General features: G+C 48.2%; 1 protein-coding gene across 1 annotated transcript in view; it reads left to right on the forward strand.

The window, feature by feature from the left end:
• Positions 1-24,420, forward strand: part of CARMIL1 (capping protein regulator and myosin 1 linker 1) — a 1,545,633-nt gene that overhangs the window by 447,629 nt on the left and 1,073,584 nt on the right. Inside the window, exon 3 of the mRNA XM_069613644.1 lies at positions 614-664. Coding sequence (XP_069469745.1) covers positions 614-664 — 51 coding nt within the window. The remainder of the gene's footprint in view (positions 1-613; positions 665-24,420) is intronic.

Raw genomic sequence — 24,420 nt, forward strand, 5'->3', positions numbered from 1 at the left:
AACCCTTCCCTCTGGGAAGCTTCAAAGTACTTGAATCATTTGTGGTGACGTGCTTCTTTAACAAGGAGTGATGATAAAGAGAACTCAGGGCAGTGCTATAGGCAGACCTGATTAGAGCTAACGCTGGCCAACCTAGCATAGTTCCTTGAAAACAAGTGATAACCCCGTATAGTTGACAATGTCTGCAGTCAAAATTACTTGGTTATATATAATGCTAGGCATTGCCACGCTACATGTTGTTGTGCGATGGTTGTATATTCAGTGAAAAACAAGCTTTTCTTAGAAAAATTGTCGTTCTGCCGTATGTAGCCATGGAATGTTTTCGGTGCTAGTGAATAGGTTTGGCTTTCCTCGAGTTGCGTGTTACAGATAAATGACTTCTCTTTGTGTGCATGGTTTACGTTGGTTGTCTAAATTGATGTAATTTACCCTACATGTATTTTAGGAAGGGGGAAACCCCAAATGCATGTTGTGAAGAACAATAGTCTGTATGTAGTTATTACAATTTTTTATTTTCCCTATGCCTAGTAATTTTTGATTTCCTATTAATAACTTTTCATCGAAATCACACATGCACCTTCTAATTATTGTTTTCTTAAATTTGCTTCCACAGGTTCTTGCGTCATGTCGGGCCTTTATCCTAACAGCACGCGTTCCAACCAAGGTAAGAGGAATTTCTTTCCTTCTATTTTCTAAAATAAAATCACCTTGGTCTGATTTTCTCTTATTATTAAAGAGCTGTGAAAAAACATCTCTCATAATCAGTATGGGCTGGTGCTGTGTGCACCAAGCTACAATACCACAAAGTCGTGTAAGTAGCAGAGGTGGCCTATGCATATCCCACGAAAACATAACCATATCGCGCACTAGTAGATACAATAAATTGGTTAATGTTCATGTTAGTCCGTCCGAAAAACATGCTTAATAGTCTGCATGGTTTTCCTTTGCATGGGCTATATCCCGTTACCTTACAAAATATACCTTTGAAGCTCTGTTTATTGTTGTAGGGTCGCCCAGCAGCATCACGGATAGTTCCTTCCCCTCAGGGAATCTTTTCTACATGCCTGGTAAAGTAGTCTACTCCTGGTCTAGTGTTTGGAGATGGATTATAGCTACCAGTGCCTTCCAGTTTCATTGCTGGACCGCTGTGTTGTGTTGTATTGGTGTTCCCTGCATCTATGTAATGGATCAGTTCTCTGGTAATGAAAAGCGTAGCTCTCTGTGTGCATAGCATTGTTCAGAAAGAAAACCAAGTGTGTGCAGTGCGAGGATAAATGTGTTTGTAGGCTGGCCTTGGGCGTAGGTATAACACAACTGAGGGTGGCCAGGGCTCATCAGAGTACGGCTGAGGGTGTGCGATGTTGGTGTTACAGTATGCTGTGGGCGTGCACAGCGTGACTTGGGCGTCATGAAGGGCATTGTGGATGCGGTGGATGGTGTGAAGGATTTGAACGAGTATGTGAAGAGCATGAATGTGAACTTTGAAAGGCCTCCTCACTTTATTCCACTGTCCGCTCCAGAGGCAAAGTACAAATCCTCATTACCAGCTGCCGGGTTCCTAATTGTTTTATAGCCTGTGTCAGCGCCGCTGCACAAGCTGTTATCGGCTTTCAGTTGGTCTTTCAGGGCCAATATTGGCCGGGACAGCCTGGTTAAATGTGCTACAAGTCTTAACTGAATTGATTGGCAGGGTATGGAATGTAAGGGTTCTAGTATGAACACTTCTAGTATAGTCAATGTGAGGATGTGCCTTGTGCATCGCCACGTATTGGTTACCTCTTCTAGTACAGGTGGCATAATTGGGAGATTATATTTACAATCCGGAACAGGTAGTTTAAAATGATAGGATGGCGCACTCCTGGGTTGTGTTTCTAGGTTTTATTAATTTGTTCTAGGAAAACCTCCACTTATGTCACTAACGTTTCTGCATCCTAATGTGCTCCTGTCTGGTGCCATGTGGGCACGGGTTATGGTGGGGCTGCACAAGGACAATGTGAGGCGGCATAAGCGTGAAATATAAACGGGTTTATATGGAACTGATTTATGTGCGCAATTGATGTAATTGTGTCGACAGCATCTCTTGCTAGGCCCTTCACTCTCCTGGAAATCAATAAGAAAATGTAAATCTGGAAGTAATGAGGAACCTGTCTGGTCCTTTCCATCCTCCGCGCGGTCTAGGATTCTGCAAGAGCACCATGCTTCTTTGTAGTCAGGGTGTTGACAGCCTGCATTCCTAATGGTTGTCACCAGAATGAAATTACTCATGCAAAGCTTTAAGAATAATTCCTTTTCTCCTTATCTGGCTGAGAAGGGGTTGGGAGCCTAGTGATAAAGGGACATTCCCCTTATCCTCAGAAGCTCAGGGCTCAGAGGCACGCGCATAGCTCCACTGCGCGGCTTTATCGCAAAAGGATTGGGGTAATCAGAAAGCTCTTGGTGTGACAAATGCTCCACTATTGCATTTTGTTTAGATTGATCCCTTCTCCCTTGAGCTGATGCTCTCTTCATGATGTGACTAATGTGTGATATTGTTTGAATCGCCTGTCTTTATTGGTTCCAAGTGGTTGCCACTCCTCATAGTCTCAGAAGGCTTCTAATTCTCGTGAATATACGGCAAAAGGTCTACCCCCTCACAGTCCTTACTCTTAAAAGTCCTCGCACCAGAGAGTTTAATCACAAGTCCCCTCAAAAAAAGTTAGCCTTACAAAAAATGTGTTTCAATCAGTCAAGCTACCAGAACTTCCTGTTTGGATGCAAATTAGTGGTATATTATTTGAGCCCTTCTCAAGGACTGCAACAAAGAAGGCATGGATGCGGATTACTGGTATTTCCTGTAAAACAGGGCTTCTGTGAATCAAGGCATGCTACATCCATACTTTTACTACACACTGCAGCATTTTTTCCCTAAAGGCACATCTCTTTGTGAGCCATCTTCAGCACATACCTTTAAACAATTAATAAATAATATCTCCTCCTTTTTATTGGCACTTTTCCATACTGTCAGTCTGCACAGACAGTGGCCTACAATCCACCACTGTCGCGCCTCGAAACGCTTGTGTAGGTGCTTTATAAATGACATATACTATATCGTATCATATATTGGGGACCCAAGCAACAGACCTGTTTTCCCTGTTGTGCATTTGCTGTACAAATAAATACTGAAAATAAAGGTATTGATATCTGTCTGAATTTATCTGTAAATAACAAGTTATGTGGTAAGCCTTAATTATGTTGTTTTAAAGGCAAAAATACTAACGCAGAGCGATGATTGCTATTTCGTTTCCTTTTGTTGTCATCGAACTTTTACTTAAATAAATACGTAATGGTGAATATGGTACAAATGTTGAAAGTGAAAGCCAAACAGAGAGGAAAACGACGTAGATCCGACTGGCGATAAGCAAATTGGATTCCACGGACGTCAGAACATGTGAATTAAATTCTGACATGTTTATTCGCAGCTATGTAGAATATTTGTGCAACTCAAAAGAGGTAGAATGTCCAAACAGTCTTCATGCCCCGAAAGGTATTTCCAAAACACACTCCCCAGTCTCACAGACCGTCTTGAGTGCAAAGTTGCTCTCTGGCAGTGATGTCCTGAACACTGTTTGGCCTCACCCTGTAGACACTGCTCGGGCGTAGCAGATATAATGTTAAAGCTCCAGGCGCTATTGCAGCAGGTTCCACAGTGTCTCTCAGAGGTGTGGTAGGCAAGGAGGGTCACTGGAGCCTGGTTGGGTTCTAGGTCGTTGACCTGACTCAGGTTCCTTAACCTACTATTGCCCAACAATGTCTTATGACGATGTTATGATGGGTTATTTATAACTCGCTTAATACCCAGAGGTTTCTAAGCACTGACTCTGGGATCGAACCTGTGTTGCTCCGTCTCGTCTTGCTTCCAAGGCGAGCAAGTTGCCCTGACCTATCCTCCCGAGACAGTCTTCCTTCCTTCCTTCCTTGCTCTCCGACTGGATGCCCACTTATGCCAATGGGTCTGTCGCTGCACCTCAGCACTAGCCCTCGAGCATGTCTAATCTCCTTGATGTTTTGTCATGTGCTCACTCCACCTCCCACTTCTTCCAGACAGCGGATAAGCTTGTAAACTCTTCCTCCCTGGATTTCACTGTCTCTACACCTCCAATGGAGCCATAAGGTCCTGTTCAGGCCATCTTTATTGTACATATTTGCAGATATACAAGAACCAGTTTCTCTTCATATGTACAGTACCATCGCTGGTCGCCACGGTAGACAACACAGGAACATGGACAGATAGATATATGGACAGAGACCCACTGGCCATCCTTACACACCCAGCTCAGGCCCCCAACTGGCATTCATAGAACACTCACTCGCAGACCCACTCAACATTCTCCTGAGCTGCTTATCATTCATGCATCAATATTCCAATGGCATGCACTCCTGGCCAGTGACAATACAAGACTTAGATCATAACATCCTTCCTTGTTTTCTGCCCTTTGCGACTACTACAGTTCCTTACTCATTACCCCTTCTCTGCCTGTTCTCTTCATCACCTGTTTTAGCGCTGTCTTCTCTGTCTTCACCTATTCCAACCTCTTCTACTTTCTCTTCACCTCCTCCAACCTTTTCTTTTTTTCGTCCCTTCCTCCTGTACCTTCATCTCCTGCACCGTCAAATCCTTCTGCACTACCACCACCACATACTTCCAGCACCCACACCCATCCTTTCCTTTCCCTTGTTTATAAACATGCCTATCCCATTCCCCTGAGTCTTTGTAGGGATTGACAGGTGGTTAAGTGAGGAACTTGTTCTGATATGTAGAATTGACAGAGAGCCCCCAGGTTGGACGAGATTCGACTGCTTGTGGGTAGGTGAGAGTGAACAAGTCATGAGGTCCCTCCACAGAGGTCCGAGGATTCCCTTGTGCTTCTACATATGAGGGCGCGTCCATGGCAGAGTTTGATGCTCGCTAGGTAAAGGGTAATGTGCATGCCTATATTAAAAACAAACATTAATTTAGTTTCTGATGCAAACGTCAAACAATGATAACACCAATCTTGGGAACACTGTATAAATCAAATATCCAAAACGTAAAGTTTGATCGTTTTTAATTTGTTTTCTAAGATTGCACTTCATCGCGATTTCCTTCTGCTTCTAAGCGCTTTGATGACCGGTTTTACCATTACCTAATTCGTTGGTACTTAAATTTGGCAATAGCACATCAGCCAGTTCCAAATTAGAAGTGTACCTTATGTTGCAGTTGGATTAGATTAATGAAAGGTAAGAAAACGTTGGGATCAGTAAATAAAAAGAGAAGGCTTACTTCAAAGTTTAGCGGTGCTGGTAAAAAGTGGAGGTAATTCCATTAGCGCCACTTTTTTTGGTCACTGGAGGAAAAGTGGCGGATTCGCCTCCAGTATGTTGCTGGAGGTGTAAAGCCTCCAATTTACCTCCAAAAAGCAGCAGGTTTACTGTACAGTAATCTGCCACAAAAAAACATGAAGTCCTATAGATTCCAAAAATAGGGAATTACACCGCCCTGCCACTACTTGTAATCCTGTGGCAACCCCATGGACTAAGTGGCGGTAACAGTAATCGATTTTTGCATTAATTAGGGTGATTTATGGCAGAATTACCACCAAACTCGCAATGAGGTCCAATGTATACTGGGTTTCGAGTCCTTAGTGCTACAGTACCTTTTTCAGGCAAATGCTGTTCAAGCAGTTCTCTCCCTAAGTAACACTGTGTCACTGAAAACATTGAGGATGTTGTGAGGAATTCGAGGTGGTAGCAAGTAAGACAGACACAAGTGATCACAGTTCAAGGGTGTTTATAGAACAATGAATGCTGTATGCAGGTTGAAAAATGCCTAATCTAAACCTAAATCTAAAATGGGAGGAAGACTCGACCATCAAATGAAAAATAAGGCAGTCCTAGTGGCGTTGTGTCAAAATAAAAGGGCCTATACTAAGAAACCTATTGCCAAACCTTACAACTAGTACAAAAAATGGTGTGGCATAGTTCTCAAGAAAAGAAAAGTGTTCTCAAATAATATGTCAGAATGCAGTGGCTTGGATTTTCCTTCCCCATGTTTTGCACACAGGGTAAGATAGGAGCTTGGAGCACAGTACAGTCTCGGCTTCTCCAGCACGAGATGACCGTTCTAATGGCAGCCGTCCGGACCGTCGATGACCAAGTCTCGTTTCCTTGAAAGTCTCTTGCCTTCGAGGACCTGAGGTCTTCAAAAAATAATAAAACAAATGTTCCTTTAACAAATGATGGTTCCTTTCCAATGTTTGCTGGGTGATGGCTTCACTGCTGCGGCCCCCTTCTTCTGGGCGCTGCCCCTTCTCAATTGTTTACAACAGTTTCATGTATCACTTTTTTTCTCCATGAACACCGGGTGAGAACTTCAACCCTAGATTTCCCTCTGACGGGCTCGGACCCCTCTTGACTGCTAGTGATTGGGTGATGACTTCACCTCTGGATCTCCCTTTGCCGGGCTCGGACCCCTCTCAAATCTCTTTAGCGGGATTCACTTCCCTTGTTTTCTCAATGTCTTTTCAAACAGTTCATAGTGGACATACCTCTGCTGGGTTCACAGCTGTCAGCACACCGTTTCTCAGGACTTTAGACTTTGCCCCTCTCGTCAGCATCCCTCGGTCGGGCTCACTCATGCCAACTTCACATTCGCTTGTATATGTGGGATTCTGTTCCCTTGCTTTCTCTCAATGCGGGATGCACTTCCCTTGCCTTCACACACACATTATAGATCAAAATCTTTCGATTGCACAGGGATTTTGCTTGACACTCAGTGAGACCACTTTGACCTATTCCGCTGGCTATCCTATGGTCTTCTGGTATCTGTAGTTTATCTCGTATGGGGCTCGACCAGAGTCTCTCGAGCTAGCACCCACATGGTGTCAGCTTCCCTCTGCAGATGGTCTCCCCTTCAATACTTGTTAAAGTTCTTTACACAGTTCATTAAACTTGGTTAAAATTTGCCACTTTGCCATTCTCTCACTCAACACAGCCCGGTTCTTATCGATTCTCCCCTCGACTCACTGGCTGTCATGAAGCGCTTGGCTTTTGGCTTTCCTGGAGTCAAGGCCGGTACCGCGGGCATGGGATCTTCCCTCTGTCCTGCTTATCGACATACGATTGCCCCGTGTACCGTTGACATCTGCTGCAAGACACGCCTGCTATTGTTTGCGGTTTTAGGCTCTCTTCCACGATGGTTCCGCAGGCCTGGGTTGAAAAGGGCAAGGTCACTTTTCTCACTACCCTCTCGATTCCTGCGCCTTACTCCTTCTTTTGAACTGCTGCGCCTGCATAGCTGTGCCGTTGTGCTGTCTGCCGTGCTCGCCTTGCTCGTACTGTGCTCTCTGGCACCACATTTTATCCCTGTGGAGAAAGGAAAGGGCCGTCAGGTGTGTGTGATTCAGGTTAATTGCCTGAGTTTGCGACTTTGCCTGATGCCGGGGTTGGGACATGTCAAGTGGACAGGGTTTACATTAGTCTGTTGTCATCGGTGTGTAAAAGTGTTAGTAAAAGTGTTTGTGTCGGAATAGGGGGGGGGGGGCGCGGGTTTGGAGTGCCAAAGTATCCTACAGGGTTGGAAGGGAAAGAGGTGTCACATGGGATTATGGCTTTCGTGTTTGGGTTTGGGGTGATCTTGGAAGGGTAGGTTTTTGAGGGTTTTCAAGATAAACCAGAATGACCGGAGTACTCATCATGACCTGAATATGGAGGATTGTGGGAATGGTAGTGAGTTGTCAAAGCAGCCTGGGAGCTCGGAAAGTGACAGAGAGACGGGCTTGGTAGGGTTCTTGAAGCAGACGGGAATAACTGGGATTGTGCAATAAACCAGGGGGATTATAGGAATAGTAGTCCCTAACCCAAGTAGAGTGGGTGTTCGGGACAGAATAACTAGAGGAATGGGGAAAGGAATGTCCAGGGGTATCCGGATAAGAAACAATGAAAACAGGAGTTTGTAACAAGTTTACCAGATGTGAATGGGTTGTTGGCTTCATCTTTGGGTAAGGAAGATTCAATGGGTGGAAGAGATGAGTGGGACTATCTTATAAAAGCTTCAGAGATTTCATTCCCATCACCATCCTCCCCCGTGATGGTACCGTGTCTCACCTGGGGTATTTCCTCGAGCTTAACCCCGCGTTCCTCTGCCCAGGTGATCCTCCCCCACTGGTCCACCCCCAGGAACTGGATCCAACAGCAATGACTCATGGTCTTACTGGGACAATACCCTCATTTTTCTCCCAATGCTAGAGGAATAGGAGCACCATGGCACTGTCTCTCTGCAGCTGCATATTACCATGGCAATGTATAGTTAGTCTAAAAACAATTACACAGACTCTACAATAAATATACATAGAAGACAAGAAGCAAAAATTACTTTCTTGTATTAGACTGTTCTCTATATAATGATCACAGTCTTGCCAATTAGAACAACCATCTGCATGTTTGGTAATAAGATTCAAATCCTTAACTTGGCCTCATCCTTGCAACAGAATTATTCAACATCAGCAAGAAATAATAATAATGGAAACATTTTACTCAAAGGAAATAAGTAGACTATTGGTATGCCATTCCTCTAGCCTGGTAAAAAACTTGGGTGAATTCTCAATCGGCTGGGGCCACAAAATGGGAGGTGCACCCCTCTTGACACAAGTTCAATTTTTTCAGAGCAGACTTGCTTGCATGGGAAGGAATACTATGTTAGAAAGTGGCCCGCAGCCAACCAACTCACCCATGCATATTTAAGTGCTGGGCATGCACCTACACATAGATATGCATTGGCTCTCAAACCCCAGTTGGGTGGTGTTCTGGTCCTGTTAATGTGACTTTCAGCTTCTCTTTCAGAGGTGAAAATGTAACCTTTGTGTTTCACCTGACCTGCGGCATACAAAGTTCCTTACCCAAGGCCAGGGATGAACCACACTGGAAAAAACTCCACCCCCAAGACCAGCTGGACAGGAAAGGGCACTGAGCAACCTGCAAAATTAAGATGTTTTTTCTCACAGGAGATGGGTTACATCTTGGGTTCCATGCTAGTAATATGGCACATTACGGTAAGTGGGAGTTTTGGCCTTTGCAAGCAATTATATTGAGAACACGACTCAGGCTAGCAGAACCTACCATTACTAGTACTTGCCCATCCTCCAGACTTTCCATCTCCATGGTTGCACCATATATTGAGGTTAAAGGATAGCCCCCTCCAGGCAACCCCTGACCTAGTTGGCCTTGAATAAGCCCCACTCCCCTGTCCTCCCTGGACTACCCTCATTGTCCTACTTAATTCCCTGTTCCTTAAACCCATTCCATTTAAAAAACATTGATAGCTGCAGTCTGCCCTAATTATATGGTTAATGCCCTCAGGAAATAAGTCGTGGTCTATATACAATAGTTTATAACACTTTACCTTTATTTTCTCCTGCTGCTATGGTAACATCCACTTTTAACTAGATGCAACCCGCTGCTCTGCGATGGGTGGCTGCCATAGGCTAAACTACCTCTCTTCCATGGACAGTGGCCTTGCTAGTATGCATGTTCCGTTTTCCTCCATGGCATTTATTTCCCAGGTTACAGCAGTCTATTTTTCTTCTTTGGCAGTAATACATGGATTTCCTCTGTGGTGCAGATATAAAGGAGCCGTGCTCCACAATTACGCAGGGCCCTCCCGGTAAGGGAATTTTCTGTGGCGAGCAAGTCCTCGACTGGGCCCCTCCCAAGCTCCACCTCGCTGGGTGGGGCTTCCAACGTTTCCGGGTGCCCAACAGGGTGCACACTGCCCTTAGCGCTGATGCCTCTGTCCAGGTAAATTCAGTAGCCACCTACCCCCGGTCTGGCTCCTTGCCAGTACAGGCGGCCCACAAATGATGCCTGTGCCAGTCAGGTACAAGAATATTCACTGCCTGCCCCGAGGCAGACAGGCTTCCCAACAAAGGCTACATCCCCTTCACATAGGCTGCCACCCACACATGGCTTTGTTTTTCTCTGGCCCCCACAGGTCTGGCCCGTTGTCAGGGCACATCTTCACCCGGGCCACCGGTGGCACAGGACTATCTCCTTTTGTTAGGCCCACCTGGTCTGGCCCCAGGACTGTCATCTCCCTAGGCCATATAGGAGCCAGGGCTGCTCCTCACATGTAGTTTGGGCTGCGGACACTACCGGGTTGCGGTTGGTATATGCGACACAGCTCACAGATCCCTTGGGCCATAGTAGGCCATTAAGGTCACGGCCTACTGGGAGCACATAAACCACTTCTCCTTTTTCAGTCCTCTCCCAACCGTTCCTTCCAATGGTCCTTTTGCATAATTCTCTTCATGACAGATAAGTCTAGTCTATAATACCTGGCAGGGGAGACGTGGCCATTATCTTCAGACAGTGAAGGTCCCAGGTGATCCCCACAGTGGCGACACCTTGGTACAGTTAGTTAAATCTAGTGAACACAATACAAATCACATACACTTTAATAAAGGTCTTTTTAAATTCCTTTGCTGTGACTGTTTTATTTTGTCTATCCTATCTGACCAACTCCCCTTAACACCATAATAACTATGCCTGTAAGTAACCCCATACCTGACCAGCCACATTTGGGCCGAGGGCTACAAAAATATATTTTAAAAAGATAGCAATGCTCATGCCAAGCATGAGATCTTCTTTGGTGTCATATTGTAGGGGAATGGCCAAAGACAAATGGTAACTGCCTCAAGTTTAAAGTGGGAAGGCACCACAATAATACTTTGCTTTAATCATGACTTGCATTTCTCACTAGCTACTTGTTTTATTGAGAGACTGCAACCGACGCATGGTGCAAACATGATACCTTACTGTTGAATGTGTAGAAAATCAATGATTTTTTATTGGCTTGGCTAACACCTGTTTTCATCTCAGCCCTCTAGTGAGCTGACAAAATAGTTGACCAGAGTTTCAACCCAGAGCAAACCAGCCTCTGCCCTTGGTAGCTAATTTTGAGAGGCTATTCGTAAATATGTACAATAAAATTCCAGCATGCTGAAATCAACCTTGGGGGTAGAGATTTGCATCTGTACTAACCAGATGATTAAAGCTATATTCTTCTTTTATTGCCAAACCTTGATGGGAAAGTCTTGCACTAAAGTGACACCTTTGAACTATGCCTGCAATTAAGTCCACAAGAGTTGGTTGACCTAAATGGAGGGAGAAAAAGAAAATATGTCCTATTTCTCAAATCAATGATTCACTGAAACCATTACAAAGACTTGATGACATGAGTCATTGTGCTATCTGGAGGGCATGCCAGGTCATGTCATGTCAGGCCATGTCTGGTCTCCATGGTTTAAATGCAACTAATATTTACAAATACATTTTAGATACAAAACAAGATTTAGCATAACTCTGCAATTATATAACATAGAAACAAGGCGAAGGGTGCGTTAACATTAAAGCAGTTTACCTTTACATTTCTAAACTACTTGTCACTTTAGTGCTCTATAAGAGTAATCTTTCGGTCATACAGCCTACAAGCAATTAGACGGGTCCCCTTAGCTACTCCCCTGGTGGCCATCTTCAGATTCTTTACTGCACGTTAAGCGTTGGGAGTCCTTGAAAAATCTCTCTTCAGATGTTCGAAGATGTTTTATATATTTGATTTGTTTTTTTGCATATTATCATCTTGTTTGGTGCTGTGTTGCTTCCTGCCGGCTGGTGTGAATGTTTGGCACATTCCATTGCCTTCGGGATTGCTGTATATTTTTCCATCTTGTTTTGAGGCCTTAAGGAGTCTATGCACATCATGACAGACATGAGGAAGACAAGCCTTTAAGTTCTTCTCGAATTGTCACCTAAAGAACGTGTACATCAAGGATCTTCATGAGCAATGTCTCTACTGTTTGTACCCGGACCATGACTTGAACAACTGTACCATCTGCCAGTCGTTTTCATTCAAAACCTGCAAGGACCGCCACCGGAGGTTAGTGGCTTGGTTGAACAAAGGTGCCAAGGCCTCTGACTCTGTCCATAGTTATGCCTCTGCCAGGCACAGCAGAGCCCTAGGGCACACTGCCTCATCAAAGAGTTTGAGGTCCCACAAAGAATCTTCCCAGGGAAGAGGGTGAAAAAGGAACATGGATCACACCCTCGGGCTGCTCCATAATTGTCGTCTTCGCGTACGCTCACGGTTCCCTCACTGACCACTACAGCGCTGAGAACGCCTTAGTCAATGGCTTCGTCATCTAAGCACTCTTTGGAGAAGTGACGCTCATCCACGACTACAGTTCCTCTGTCCAGTCTACGCCATCCTCTTCAACGACAACACCCATCATCCAATCGACAACTCGATCGACCACCTTGTCGACGATCAAATTCATTACTTCAGTCCCATCAACCACCTCATCAATGACCAAATCGTCAACCACCAAATCATCTACGTCTGAACACACTATGCCAATTACCTCGTCATCTAGACCTATCTCTATATCAAGCACGTCCACCACGCCTGCTCAGAGGCCCTTCTTTGCCTCTTTTCCAAAGGGAGTTGCTGTGGACAGGAATGTCTTGTTAGCATCGTCTTTCCTCCCCAGGCCTATTTGTGCTCAGCCACTGTTTTCACTGGCTCCATATGCACACCTTGCAGTCCCCTGTATGCCTGTTACAGTAGGGTGCTGAATCTGAAATGGAGGCACCAGAGGAGGCATTCTCTGATGATTAGGAAGCGGCTGTGCGTACCCTTCCAGACATGCCACCACCAGCTCTGAAGCAAGGCCCTTCCCTTCCTAAGCAAGGACCGCTTCAGCCTTCTCCATTTTCCCCCCTTCCCTCTCAGGCTCCTGTAGCTCCTTCTGTCACTCTACAGATACTGGTTTCAGAACTTCAGCAACAGCTCCCAACTCCACTGTTGCCTTCTCCAGCACAGCCCCATGTGTTTTTTGCATAGGAACGGTTGGTTCCTCCACCACCCTCCGAAACCCATCCAAGGGCTATACTTTTGCGACCAGTCACCATCACAGATACAGACACCAGCAGCGATGACGGCGATCCAACAAACGGTTCTCCACACATTCACTCTACAGACAAGTTGGAGGGTCTGTTGCCAGGGGACAGTGAGCCAGCAGATCCCCCTACAAGAGATTCATCTCCTGATGAGATTGTCTCCTTTCATGCCCTCATGTAGCGAGCAGCAAAGCTCTTTCAACTCCTTCCCGAGGAGCAGACAAAGGAGGGATTTCTATATCAAAGGTTGGAATCCACCAGAAAGTCGATGATGGCCATTCCAGTGCTACAAGACATGTGGGTGGACAGCCTTCTGGTAATGAGGAATCCATTCTCAGCGCCACCCAAGAAGGTCCCAGATTCTGCACCCAAATGTCTACGCACGCAGCCATGCCCGGATTCAGTGTCCGCAGCCACCGCCCAGAAGTGCTCAGTCAGTTCTTCGCAGGCAAACAACTAGAAGCTTTCAGCAAGAGGGTCATTTCTACAGCCACTACTATCCTCAACGCGGCTAATTCACTAGCAATCTTCTCCCACTACGACCGGGAACTGTGGTTCAATCCGTTTCTCGATTTTCTTCCCGCGGATAAAAAGGATGAAGCACTCAGACTGGTGCACAAGGGCGAATCGGCATCAGGTCTACTGCTGTCGACATTGTGGATACAGGATTCTGCCAGATGGGTAACGGTGCAGTGTTAAGACATCAAGGTTGAGTTAAAGCCACAAACCTCCAGCCGTAAACCCAGTCCAAATTTTTCGATCTGCCGTTTGATGGCATCAATTTGTTTGGGAAGAAAGATCAAACCCTGCAGTCCATTAACGCTGACACCGAAAGAGTGCATTCGTTGGGTACTCTGCAACAGCATTGCCAGTCCTTTCGATCAGGGAAATCAAGGTTTTTAAGACCTTTGAAGGATTATAGATCCTCTTACCATCCGCAGACGTATTTATTTGTATTTGTATTTTATTTATTTGTATAGCGCGCTAGGCCCAAGGGCAACCAGGCGCATATCTTAAGGGCACAGGGTACAATACTGGCATTAATACAGTTACAGGCACAGATTAAATTCACACACAGGTGCATTTCTTAGGTCACGAGGTCCACAATAGGCATAAGAGCATAAAAGCGGGTACAGGTAGCGTTAACTATTCATGCAAACAATGCCCGTAGTTCAGGGGTAGTGGAGCAGGTGGCTAGGCAAGTAGTGGGTGGGAAGTAGAGGATAGCCAGAGGTTGGCTTTGTGTTTGAAGAGCGTGGCGGACGGGATATTTCTGATTGACAATGGCACAGAGTTCCAAAGTTTGGAAGCAAGGACTGGGAAGCTAACACCTCCGGCAGTCTGTAAGTTGTCTTTAGGAATAGTAAGTGATTGTGCTTGGGCAGATCTTAGAGTCCGTGCGGGAATGTTCTGAGAGAAGAGGGAAGTTAAGTAGATAGAGGCCTGATGGTTGACACATTTCTGAGTGAGAGTCAGTGATTTGAGCGAGATTCTTTGGGCGACCGAGAGCCACTGTACTGTCAGATATGTGCGCTGACCTGGGAATATTGAGGGCTGCTCTAATAGCATTGTTTTGGGAGATCTGCAATTTGTTAAGTTTACGTTGTTTGGTGCCTTGATAAAGTGTGTTACAATAATCGAGTTTTGACATCACCAACGTTCTGGCAAGAGTGATGCAGTTTTGGGTAGAGAGGAATGGGCGGCAAGCTGTAATCAACTTACACGTGTAGGCCGAGGCTGCAGCGACTGCTTTTGTTTGTCGATTTAGGGATAGTGTGGAATGAAGGTAGATACCTAAGGTTTTGGTCTCTTTAGCCACTTTGATGGAGTTACCATCAATGTTGAAGGTGCTGAAGGAAGGGTCCAGTTTGCTAAGTTTTTGTTGGGTGCCAAGGATGAGGAGCTCTGTCTTGTCGTCATTAAGACAGAGCTCGTGGTGAGCCATCCAAGCTTGTATAACTTGTTATACGTCGTTCAGGGCTTTGGCACTGCAATGTAGTCACCAGTGACGGGGATGAGTATCTGGGTGTCATCCGCATAGTTGGTGTAGTTGACTCCCAGATAGTCAAGCACATCGAACGATGGTTTGTTAAAAACATTGCAGAGCGTAAGAGATATATACGACCCTTGAGGGACTCCGCATGGGATCGGCGATGGGTCGCAGATGCAGTGGGTGAGAATACTCTCATGAGTCTATTGTCCAGGAAGGATCTGATCCAGTTGGTGGCATTTTCTGAAAAATGGGCAGCAGATTTCAAATGTTGGCATAGGATCTGGTGATTGACCAGATCGAAAGCTGCAGAGAGGTCCAAGAGTAGTAGCAGGGCTAGTTTGTCATTATCTTTTATGTCATCTATTTGAGTTTTCAGATCTAACAGAGCTGTTTCTGTCCCATGCCTGGGTCTGAAACCAGATTGTCTTGTGCCAAGTAGATTGTTAGTCTCCAGATACTGGAGGTAGGCCACTCTATCTAATATTTGTAGGAGGAACGGGACTGTGGTGATTGGTTTGAAGTTGGTCGGCATGGATGGATCAAGTGTGGGTTTCTTCAGCAGTGGGATGACCCATGCATCCTTCAGATTGTTGGGAACAATTCCAGATTGAAATGAAGAGTTGATAATGTGGTAATGAAGGGAGCAAGGTCATGAGCCGATTCATTGATGATAGGTGCCGGGCAGGAGTCCCCTTGGCAGTTGGAAGGTTTAAGATTACTGATAATTTTTTCAACCTCTGTGGATGCTAAGGGGACAAAAGCTAAATGGAAGGTGGGAGAAAGTGGTGGTCGTTTGAGGTGCAAGTGGTTTGGAATGGAGAGAGTTTTGTTTGGCATTGATTTTGGCTTGTAAGGTGGTTATTTTAGAAAGGAGAGCATTTTGGATACTATTGCACCAGGTGCTGTCTTTGTTGCAGGTATCTGTTATGGGTGAAGGGGATTCTAATTCTTTGAGAATTTTGAATAGCTCCTTCGTATTGGATTCAGCTTGAGAGATACGCAGGTTGTAAGTTTCTTTTTTTGCCTGTATAATCGCTTCCTTGTAGTTAAGGGATGTGATGAAGAGGTTATCTTTGTTAGAGGCACAAGGGAGACTTTTCCAGAGTGTTTCCGCCTTACGTTTTTCTTTGCACAGAGCTCTGAGGTGTGGAGTGAACCACGAATTCAGGTGAGCTTGTTGTTTAGCTTTCCTGAGTTTAAGTGGGATTATGGTGTCAATAGCTTTAAGCAGAGTTTGGTTGAACAAGTCCACTAAGACCGTAGGGTCATTGTAGGCTGTGGCACAGTTGTTTAGAATGGGTAGGATAAGCGGGAGTAGCTTGTCCCTAGTGATATCCTTTTTATTCCTGGTGGGAATAGAAGGGGCTATAGTAGGTTTAGTGCTGGGAGAGGTGGCTGGTAGCTGGAAGGTAATGACATGGTGGTCGGACCAGGCACAGGCTGAGTTAGAGCTTATTGTAGGATTACAATTCAGGTCTACAATTCAGTCAAGCGTTCTGCCTTTGTTATGTGTGGGTTTGCGGTTGCGTTGTTGAAAGCCTAGGTTAACACAATGCTTGCAATTTCTGTAGCCATGAGATCCTTTGGGTCAGACAGTCCCAGATTCAGGTCCCCTAGCAGCAACACTTGTGAATTTGGCTTAGTATTGTTGGACAGGATGGTTGTGATATCTTCTGCAAAGGAAGAGAGGGGGCTGGGTGGTCTGTAAATAAGGTGAAGTGATGCAGTATTGGTAGGTGAGAGTGAGAGTTTCACTGATAGAGATTCAGCTGAACTACAGTGAGTGTTAGGGATCGGTCTCATGTTGATATTGTCCCTATGTATAAAGCAACGCCACCACCTTTGGATAGGTTGGATAAGCGGTCATTTCTCAGGATAGAGTATCCGTCAGGAATAGCGAGGGATAGGAGCGGACCAGAAGCAGCGTGTAGCCATGTTTCTGTGATGGCAATGAAATTGAGGTTCTGGGTGGTGATGGGGTCAGAGATATCGAGGGCGTAAGCAGTAAGGGATCTGGAATTGATAAGAGCTCCTTTAAGTTCTTTAGGTGCAGTCGTGGGCGGTTTAGGCGAGGTCTGAGTAGAGGCACAGGGGGTGTTGGTATGATGGCGTTGGGCACAGGGGATAGGAGGCAGTCTGGATCTGAGTCTAGCATTCCTGAGTGGCAGTGTGCATGGTTGGTTAGGAGTGGGCTTGGTTGCGAAGTGTTTGAGCCACAGTGTAGGATCGTTAAGGTAAGGGTTAGAAGGATGTGTGTCTGTGCGGAGGTTGGGTAGTGGTAATGTACTGTGATGCATTATGGTAGAGTATGCGCAGGAGATGTTGCAAGGGGTGCAGGTAGGTTGGATCGGCGTTACGCAATAAGCCTTAGCTAAGACTAAGATGGATAGGAGAATACCTGCCGGAGGCAGGGGCAGCATGTTCATGGTGTTAGAATAACTCTGTGGCAGAGGGCAATGCAATTATATTGAATAGTGAGGCCTAGTAGTATTCAATAGGCTTGTGTTGGTGAAAGATTTAAAATCCTACAACAGTTTTACCAGAGTTAAGTAAGAGTTTTCCTTCCTTCCAGACACAAGGCCAACTCAGAGGCATGATATCCAATTCAGGTTTGACGACCAAAGGTGGGTGTAATGGAATGACGAGACAAAGGGACTTGTTTCCAAAGCTATTCTATGGCGGATGGGGACAGGCACAATGGCATTTACTTATCCCACTGACTCAGATGTTCTGACTGTGGATCGTCAGGGGGTCGCTGGGAGCTCGATGGGGATTCCAGTGAGTGAGATGGATCCTGGAGAAGGCGTTTTGACTAAGTTGGAATAGAGGGACCAAGGGCTGAAGCACCGCTCAGGGTCTTTTGAGATCAGGCAGAGGAGCAGGGCCCACACCAGCCACTCCCAAGAGGGTTATAAAGGAAGATCGCAGTCTTCTTGTAGAGGAAACCAGTCACGATGAGGAATCTCCTCCTGAGGTCAAAGCCAAAGCAAGCCTGACCATGCTCTGGCCCCAACCCCCCACTTCGACACCACAATGGGGAGGGCGGGCTGCCAACTTTGTTGGTCATTGGAAATACATCACCAGTGGCAAGCAGATGTTCTCCATCGTTCAGCAAGGCAATACCCTTGAGCTTATTGGGCCCCTACCCTCCATTCCTCCTGTCCCAAAGGTAGAAAAACACCTATCGCTGTTATTACAAGTGGTGCAGTCTCTCTTAAAAAAGGGGGCAATTGAAGTTGTACCAATGCACCTGCTTTGCACTGGTGTATATTCCAGATACTTTCTGGTGAGGAAAAAGTCAGGAGGCTGTAGACCCATGCTAGACATCAGAAGACTCAAATACCTTTCTCATGGCAACATTTCAGCACATCTTAGACTAGTTGAAAAAAAGGGGACTTCCATTTCTCTATAGACCTATAGGATGCATACTTTCATGGTCCCATTCATCAGCGGTAGCAATGTTTCCTCTGATTCAAGGTTGCAGGAAAACACTACCAATGCAAGGCCAGGCCCTTGGGCCTAAAATCAACACCAATGATGGTCGCCAAATGCGACGTTCAGGCATTCATGTTTAACTGTATCTGGACGACTGCTTGGTGCACGCCCCATCACTTCCACTTGCGAGGCAACACACCTCAGAGATGATTTTATGTCTAACATCTCTGGGTTTCTCAGTGAACTTTGCAAAGTCTTGCTTATGTCCTGCTCAAAACCTGTTGTTCCTAGGCTCACGCTTCAACACGCCTTCTGATGTGAGGGTGAATACCATCTTGAGCAAAGTTCAGCAGCTGTCACGCCTGCCGATTGTGTCATGTCCCTCCTGGGAAGGATCTCCTCTTGAATTCCATTAATCCCTCACTGCAGACTTCGATTTAGACCATTTCAGGAATTCTTGGATGCCCATGGGCAGCAAATATCAGGGTCTTGGGAGGACAAACTACCTCACACCCTCCTTTTAACAAGCCCTCCAATGGAGCGGCCGGCATCTCAACCTAACTCAAAGAGCCCCCTTTCACCTTCCTGTACACTAGGTAACAGTTATGACGGATGTCTCCCTAGAAGGGTAGGGAGCTCACACGGGAGAATACCACACCAGAGACCTGCGGTTAGCTAAAGAAAAAGCCCTACACATTTGTGTCCTGGAGCTGAGGGCAGTGTTTTCTGCTCTGGAGTCAATCAAGCCACAATTGCTGAACTGGGTCATTCGCGTCTTCATGGACAACACCACCACCATGTTCTATATTCGCAAGCAGGGTGGGACCCGCTCTCTGATTCTGTCTGCAGAGGCGCAGGCACTGCGTGCGTGGGCACTGACACACAACCTGTTCCTACTTCTCCAGAATGGGGTCTGGCATGGATTCACATGCTCATGAATATTCCCCGTCGTCAGGCTGGAATCCTCGGTAAAGAAAATATCAGTATCAGTTTCGTTTCTGATCTGTCTTTCTTCGTAGTAACCAATCACTGGTCTCTGAGTCATACTGCCCCCCGGCAATGACTGCCCTCTCCCTAAGCCCCTCCCCTGGCAGCCATCCTCAGATTTTTACCACACGTTCAAGTATCGCGAGTCCTCGTGCTATAGCTCTCGAGCTTTTACTGCGTTTTGCGTTTTTTCAAAGTGTTTTATCTAATTGTTCGGTCAATCGAGCCTCAAGCTCCACCGTTTCTACTTTCGATTAACAGGGATCCGTTTTGGATTTTCTAAACCCTTCAAGGGCAAAGTTTTCATCGAGTTAGAAGGATTCCAGAAGTTTCTGAGGCCTACCTTGTGGACATGGCCCAGGAAAAGGGAAGCTAGACACCCGGATCCAAGCTGTTTAGGAACTGCTCTGGATGCGGATTACAGAATGTGTTCAAGGAGGACGAGCATTCGAGATGCCTCTACTGCCTTCACAAAGACAAAACGCACGTGGAGAAGGACTGTGCGTTTTGCATGAACATGACAGATCCGACTATGAGGGATCGTCGGACCCGCCTCGCCAACTGGCTGGAAGGAAAGAGCCCAGCAGGTGAGAAGAAGAAGAAGTTAGAGCGGTCTTGTAAGTCCAGTGAGGGTGCTCTGGCGACGGGGGCCCAACAAAAGGCAAAGCACCGCAAGTCCGCGGGCACCGGGAGCGCCGAACAGTCGGGCTCCTCGGCTGCCAGGCAGGGCGCACCTTCACCGGCGCCATCAACCACGAGCCAACGCTCTGGCTCGGGGAAGAGAAAATCAGAGAACCCGGCTAAGCTTCTGGAGAGGCCCTGGTCGATCTCGAAGGAACCAGCCGAGGTGGAGCGAGGAGGTGACCCTCCCCCCAAGGTGAAGGACTCAAGCACGCAAAAGGTGGTGAAGGCCTTGATTCACCCGGCTAAGGCCTCTATCGAGGTAGTCGCGGGGGCCCTGGCGAAGCCTGTGGAGGCTACCCCAGTGGAGGCGACCTCGGGGCCCATAGTTTCCCTGCCACCGCGGAGGGAATCCTGTTTTCAGCCCAATGAGAAGACCCCCGTGAAGACCCCGGTGGAAAAGAGGGGGTGGGGCGGTGGCCATTACGGACACAGATACAGCCTCCGAGGAGGAGCTGGTTGAAGTCGTGAAGGGCCTCAACAAGAAGTTCGAGGAGGTCCGGTCACACGGGAGGAATCCCGACGAGGAGGACGAAGAGAGCGACGGTGGCGCCGACGAGGTTACCGTGGAGGAGGAGCAACCATCGCGCTCGAGCCACAGGACAACTCGGTGGCCATTTTGATGGCAATCCAAAACTTATGCACGGAGATGAGGACGAGATTGCCTGGATCCCCAACAGATGACCCAGCAGAACCGGGCCCGTCGGGAAGCCCTCCAAACAAGAGGAGGAGAGTTCATCCACCCCCGCCCTTCCAGCCCTCGCGGCCTCCATCTCCTTCCCCTGATCCTAGGGATGACACGGGAACAGATACGGCCACGATGGGGACGGACGACGACGGTGGTGACGATGGGATGGGCCATCACCTTCCATCACCACCCCCTCGGGCCTCCCCGCCAGACGAAATTGGCTCCGTCCATGCCATGATTGCCAGGGCATCCGAGATTTTCCAGCTCTGCCCCAAAGAACAGAAGAAGGAAGGCTTCCTCTACCAACGGCACAAGGCCAAGAGGAAGACGGTCCTTGCGGTGCTGTTGCTGGATGACATCTGGGACGAGGGACTTGCTCTTTTGAAGAACCCGTCCACGACGCCTGCCAAGAGGGACCGGTATGAGAAGTAGTACCGGGTCCCTGACGCCGCCCCTTTGTGCCTTAAGGCACAGCTGACCCCGGATTCGGTCATCTCGGTGGCGGCCAAGAAGAAAACGGCAGGGGCATCGGCTTCAACTTAAACTTCCCCACCGGACAGCGAGGGAAAGAAACTGGATGCCATGGGATGGCGAGTCATCTCGTCTGCGTCGACAACGATTAAGGCGGACAACGCCCTAGCGATTGTGGCCCGCTACGACAGGGAGTTGTGGTACAAGATCGCCCCCTTGTTGGACTTCCTACCGGACGACAATAGGGCAGAGGCCCTGGAGATCCTACAGGAAGGTGAGGTGGCGTCAGACCACGCCATAAAGGTAGCCACAGACACTGCCGACACCGGGTTCCGCCAGTTTGCCTTCGACGGCGGGGGTGGCTCAAGGCGACAGATTTCCGCCAACACGTGTAGACCAAAGTTTTGGACATGCCCTTCGACGGGAACAATCTGTTTGGAAAGACAGTGGATGAGGCACTTCAGGCCATCAAGACCGACATGGAGACGGGCCTTGGGAGTTCTGCAGCAACGACGGCCGCCCTTTCGGAACTCCGGAGGCAAGCAAGGTGCCTCCAAAGGATTCGGCGGTGGCACCTCGACGTACCGACTAGGTAAGTCAGGTGGATCTCGCCGTCGTCGCCAGGGAAGCCAAGGCAGCAAGGCCGCTGCCAAGCAAGACTGAACCAGCCGTAGCGTCGTGCCCCCACCTGAGCACCCCGGTGGGAGGCCGGCTGGCGAAGTTCATCAGCGTGTGGGAGTCCATCTCCACTAACTGTTGGGTGCTGGATGCCCTGGCCCACGGGCACACTCTCAAATTTCTAAAAAAGTGCCCCTGCATTCCTCCCGTGGCCAGGAAGGAAAACCACATCCCTCAACTGCTGTTAGAAGTAAGGGTGATGCTCAAGAAAGGAGCCATCAAGCTCGTCCCAAAGAGGCTCCAGGGCTCCGGAGTGTACTCAAGATACTTCTTCATCAGAAAGAAGGCAGGAGGATGGCGTCCCATCCTGGACCTGCGTTGATTAAACAAATACATCAAGGCACAGAAGTTCTGGATGGTCACACTCCAGCACGTGCTGGGCCAGCTGGAGGAAGGCGACTTCCTATCGTCGTTGGATTTGGAGGATGTGTACTTTCACATCCCCATTCTAAAAGGACACCGAAAGTTTCTCAGGTTCATGGTCCAAGGACCGGCACTACCAGTTCAAGGCCCTTCCATTCGGATTGAAGTCGGCGCCCAGGGTATTCACCAAGTGCCTGTCACCAGTGGCGGCGTGGCTGCGCCTGCAGCGGATCCACGTCTACTCATACCCGGACGATTGGCTCATCCAAGCAAGAACAAGGGAACTCACCGTCGAGCACACAGCTAAGACCGTCCGGTTGTTCACGGACCTGGGATTCTCCATCAACTTCCCCGAATCCCACCTCGTTTCGTCGCAGGTTGCGCTGTTTCTGGGAGCCAAGCTTGATATATTAGCGCGATTGGCCTCACCGTTGGAGGAAAGGACGAAGGCCATCCTGGGCAAAGTGCAGCGTTTGCTGGCCACGGACGTGGCCAGGGATGAGGTCCATCAAGTCCCTTCTCGGGATGATGTCCTCGTGCATCTACCTGGTACGCTTATGCAGGCTACGGATGCGTCCTCTATAGGAGTTCCTCGACGCCCGTTGGATGCAAGCGGCAGGCAGTTTCGAGGACAAGATCCCACTCAATGAGGTTTTCCGCCAAGCAATTCGGTGGTGGGCCACCCGCGCGCATCTTGCGGCGGGCACAGACTTTCAGACCCTGGCACACTAGGTGACGGTGACGACGGATGCCTCCCTGGAGGGATGGGGAGCGCACACCGGAGATCTTCATGCAAGAGGCCTTTGGCTCCCGGAGAAGAGGCCACTCTACATCAACATCCTGGAGCTCTAAGCAGTGTTCTGGGCCCTCAGGTCGTTTCTCCCGTCCCTCAAGGGCAAGGTGGTGAGGATCTTCACTGACAACACCACCACGATGTTCTACATCCGGAAGCAGGGAGGAACCAGATCCCCAGCCCTATCCAAGGAGGCCCAGGATCTGTGGCATTGGGCCGTTGCCCAGGGGATGTTTCTGGTACCCTTTCATCTAGCAGGGATAAAGAACACCATTGCCAACTCACTCAGCAGGGAGCTGCGCTCGTGCCATGAGTGGGAACTCTGTCAGGATCAAGTGGATCGACTCTTCCAACGATGGAGCAAACCCCAGATCGACCTGTTTGCGACGGCAACGAACTCCAAGTGCCAGAGGTTCGCCAGCAGGTTTCCCCAGCCGAGGAGCATGGGCGATGCTTTCTCGTTCGCCTGGAACGGCCTGTTCCTGTATGCGTTCCCCCCATTGCCGTTGCTACTGCAACTCGTCCACCAACTCAAGGGGTTCCGGTGCAGGATGATCCCCCTTGCACTGGCGTCGCCGAGACCGATGTGGTTCCCAGACCTTCTGGACTTGTCAGCGGCCCCACCAGTCAAACTGTCGATGGACGCAGATCTTCTCTCCAGAGAAGGAGATGCCACCCTTCATCACGACCCAGAGTCGCTGAACTTGCAGGCCTGGCTCCTGCAGCACTAGAGTTTGGAGGGTACGATATCCCGGCGGACTGCAGAGAGGTTCTTGCAAAGGCCAGGGGGTCCTCCGCTCTCAAGTGCTACGGACACAAGTGGAAGAGGTTCTCTGTCTGGTGCCGTGCACAGAAGATTAACCCCCTACGGCCCCTCAAGTGCTACCGTACCTACTGTCGCTGGCCAAGGCTGGACCTGCGCATGCGTCCATCAAGATACATCTGCCAGCTATTTTCCGATATACCAGAACTACAGGACGGTCATCCCTCAGTGGTCTCATCGCCTGGTGAAGCAATTTATGAAAGGACTGTTCTGATCGTTCCCGCCGGTGAAGGCTCCAGGCCAGGCGTGGGAGCTCAACGTGGTGCTGACCAGGCTCATGCGGCCACCATTCGAGCCTCTGCATTCGGCATCGTTGAAGTTCCTGTCGTGGAAAACCGCGTTCCTTGTGGCCATCACCTCCGCACGACGGTGGGAGAGATCTAGGCCTTATCCTGCAAGCCTCCATACTTGACTTTCCACGAGATGAGGGTGGTGCTGAGGACACACCACTCCTTCATGCCCAAGGTGCCGTCGGACTTCCATCTCAACGAGCCCTTGGTGTTGCCAGTTTTCTTCCCATCGCCTTTGTCGCCGGCCGAGAG

Source organism: Ambystoma mexicanum, chromosome 5p (genome assembly GCF_040938575.1).
Source record: "Ambystoma mexicanum isolate Mex_15411 chromosome 5p, UKY_AmexF1_1, whole genome shotgun sequence".
Taxonomy (NCBI): domain Eukaryota; kingdom Metazoa; phylum Chordata; class Amphibia; order Caudata; family Ambystomatidae; genus Ambystoma; species Ambystoma mexicanum.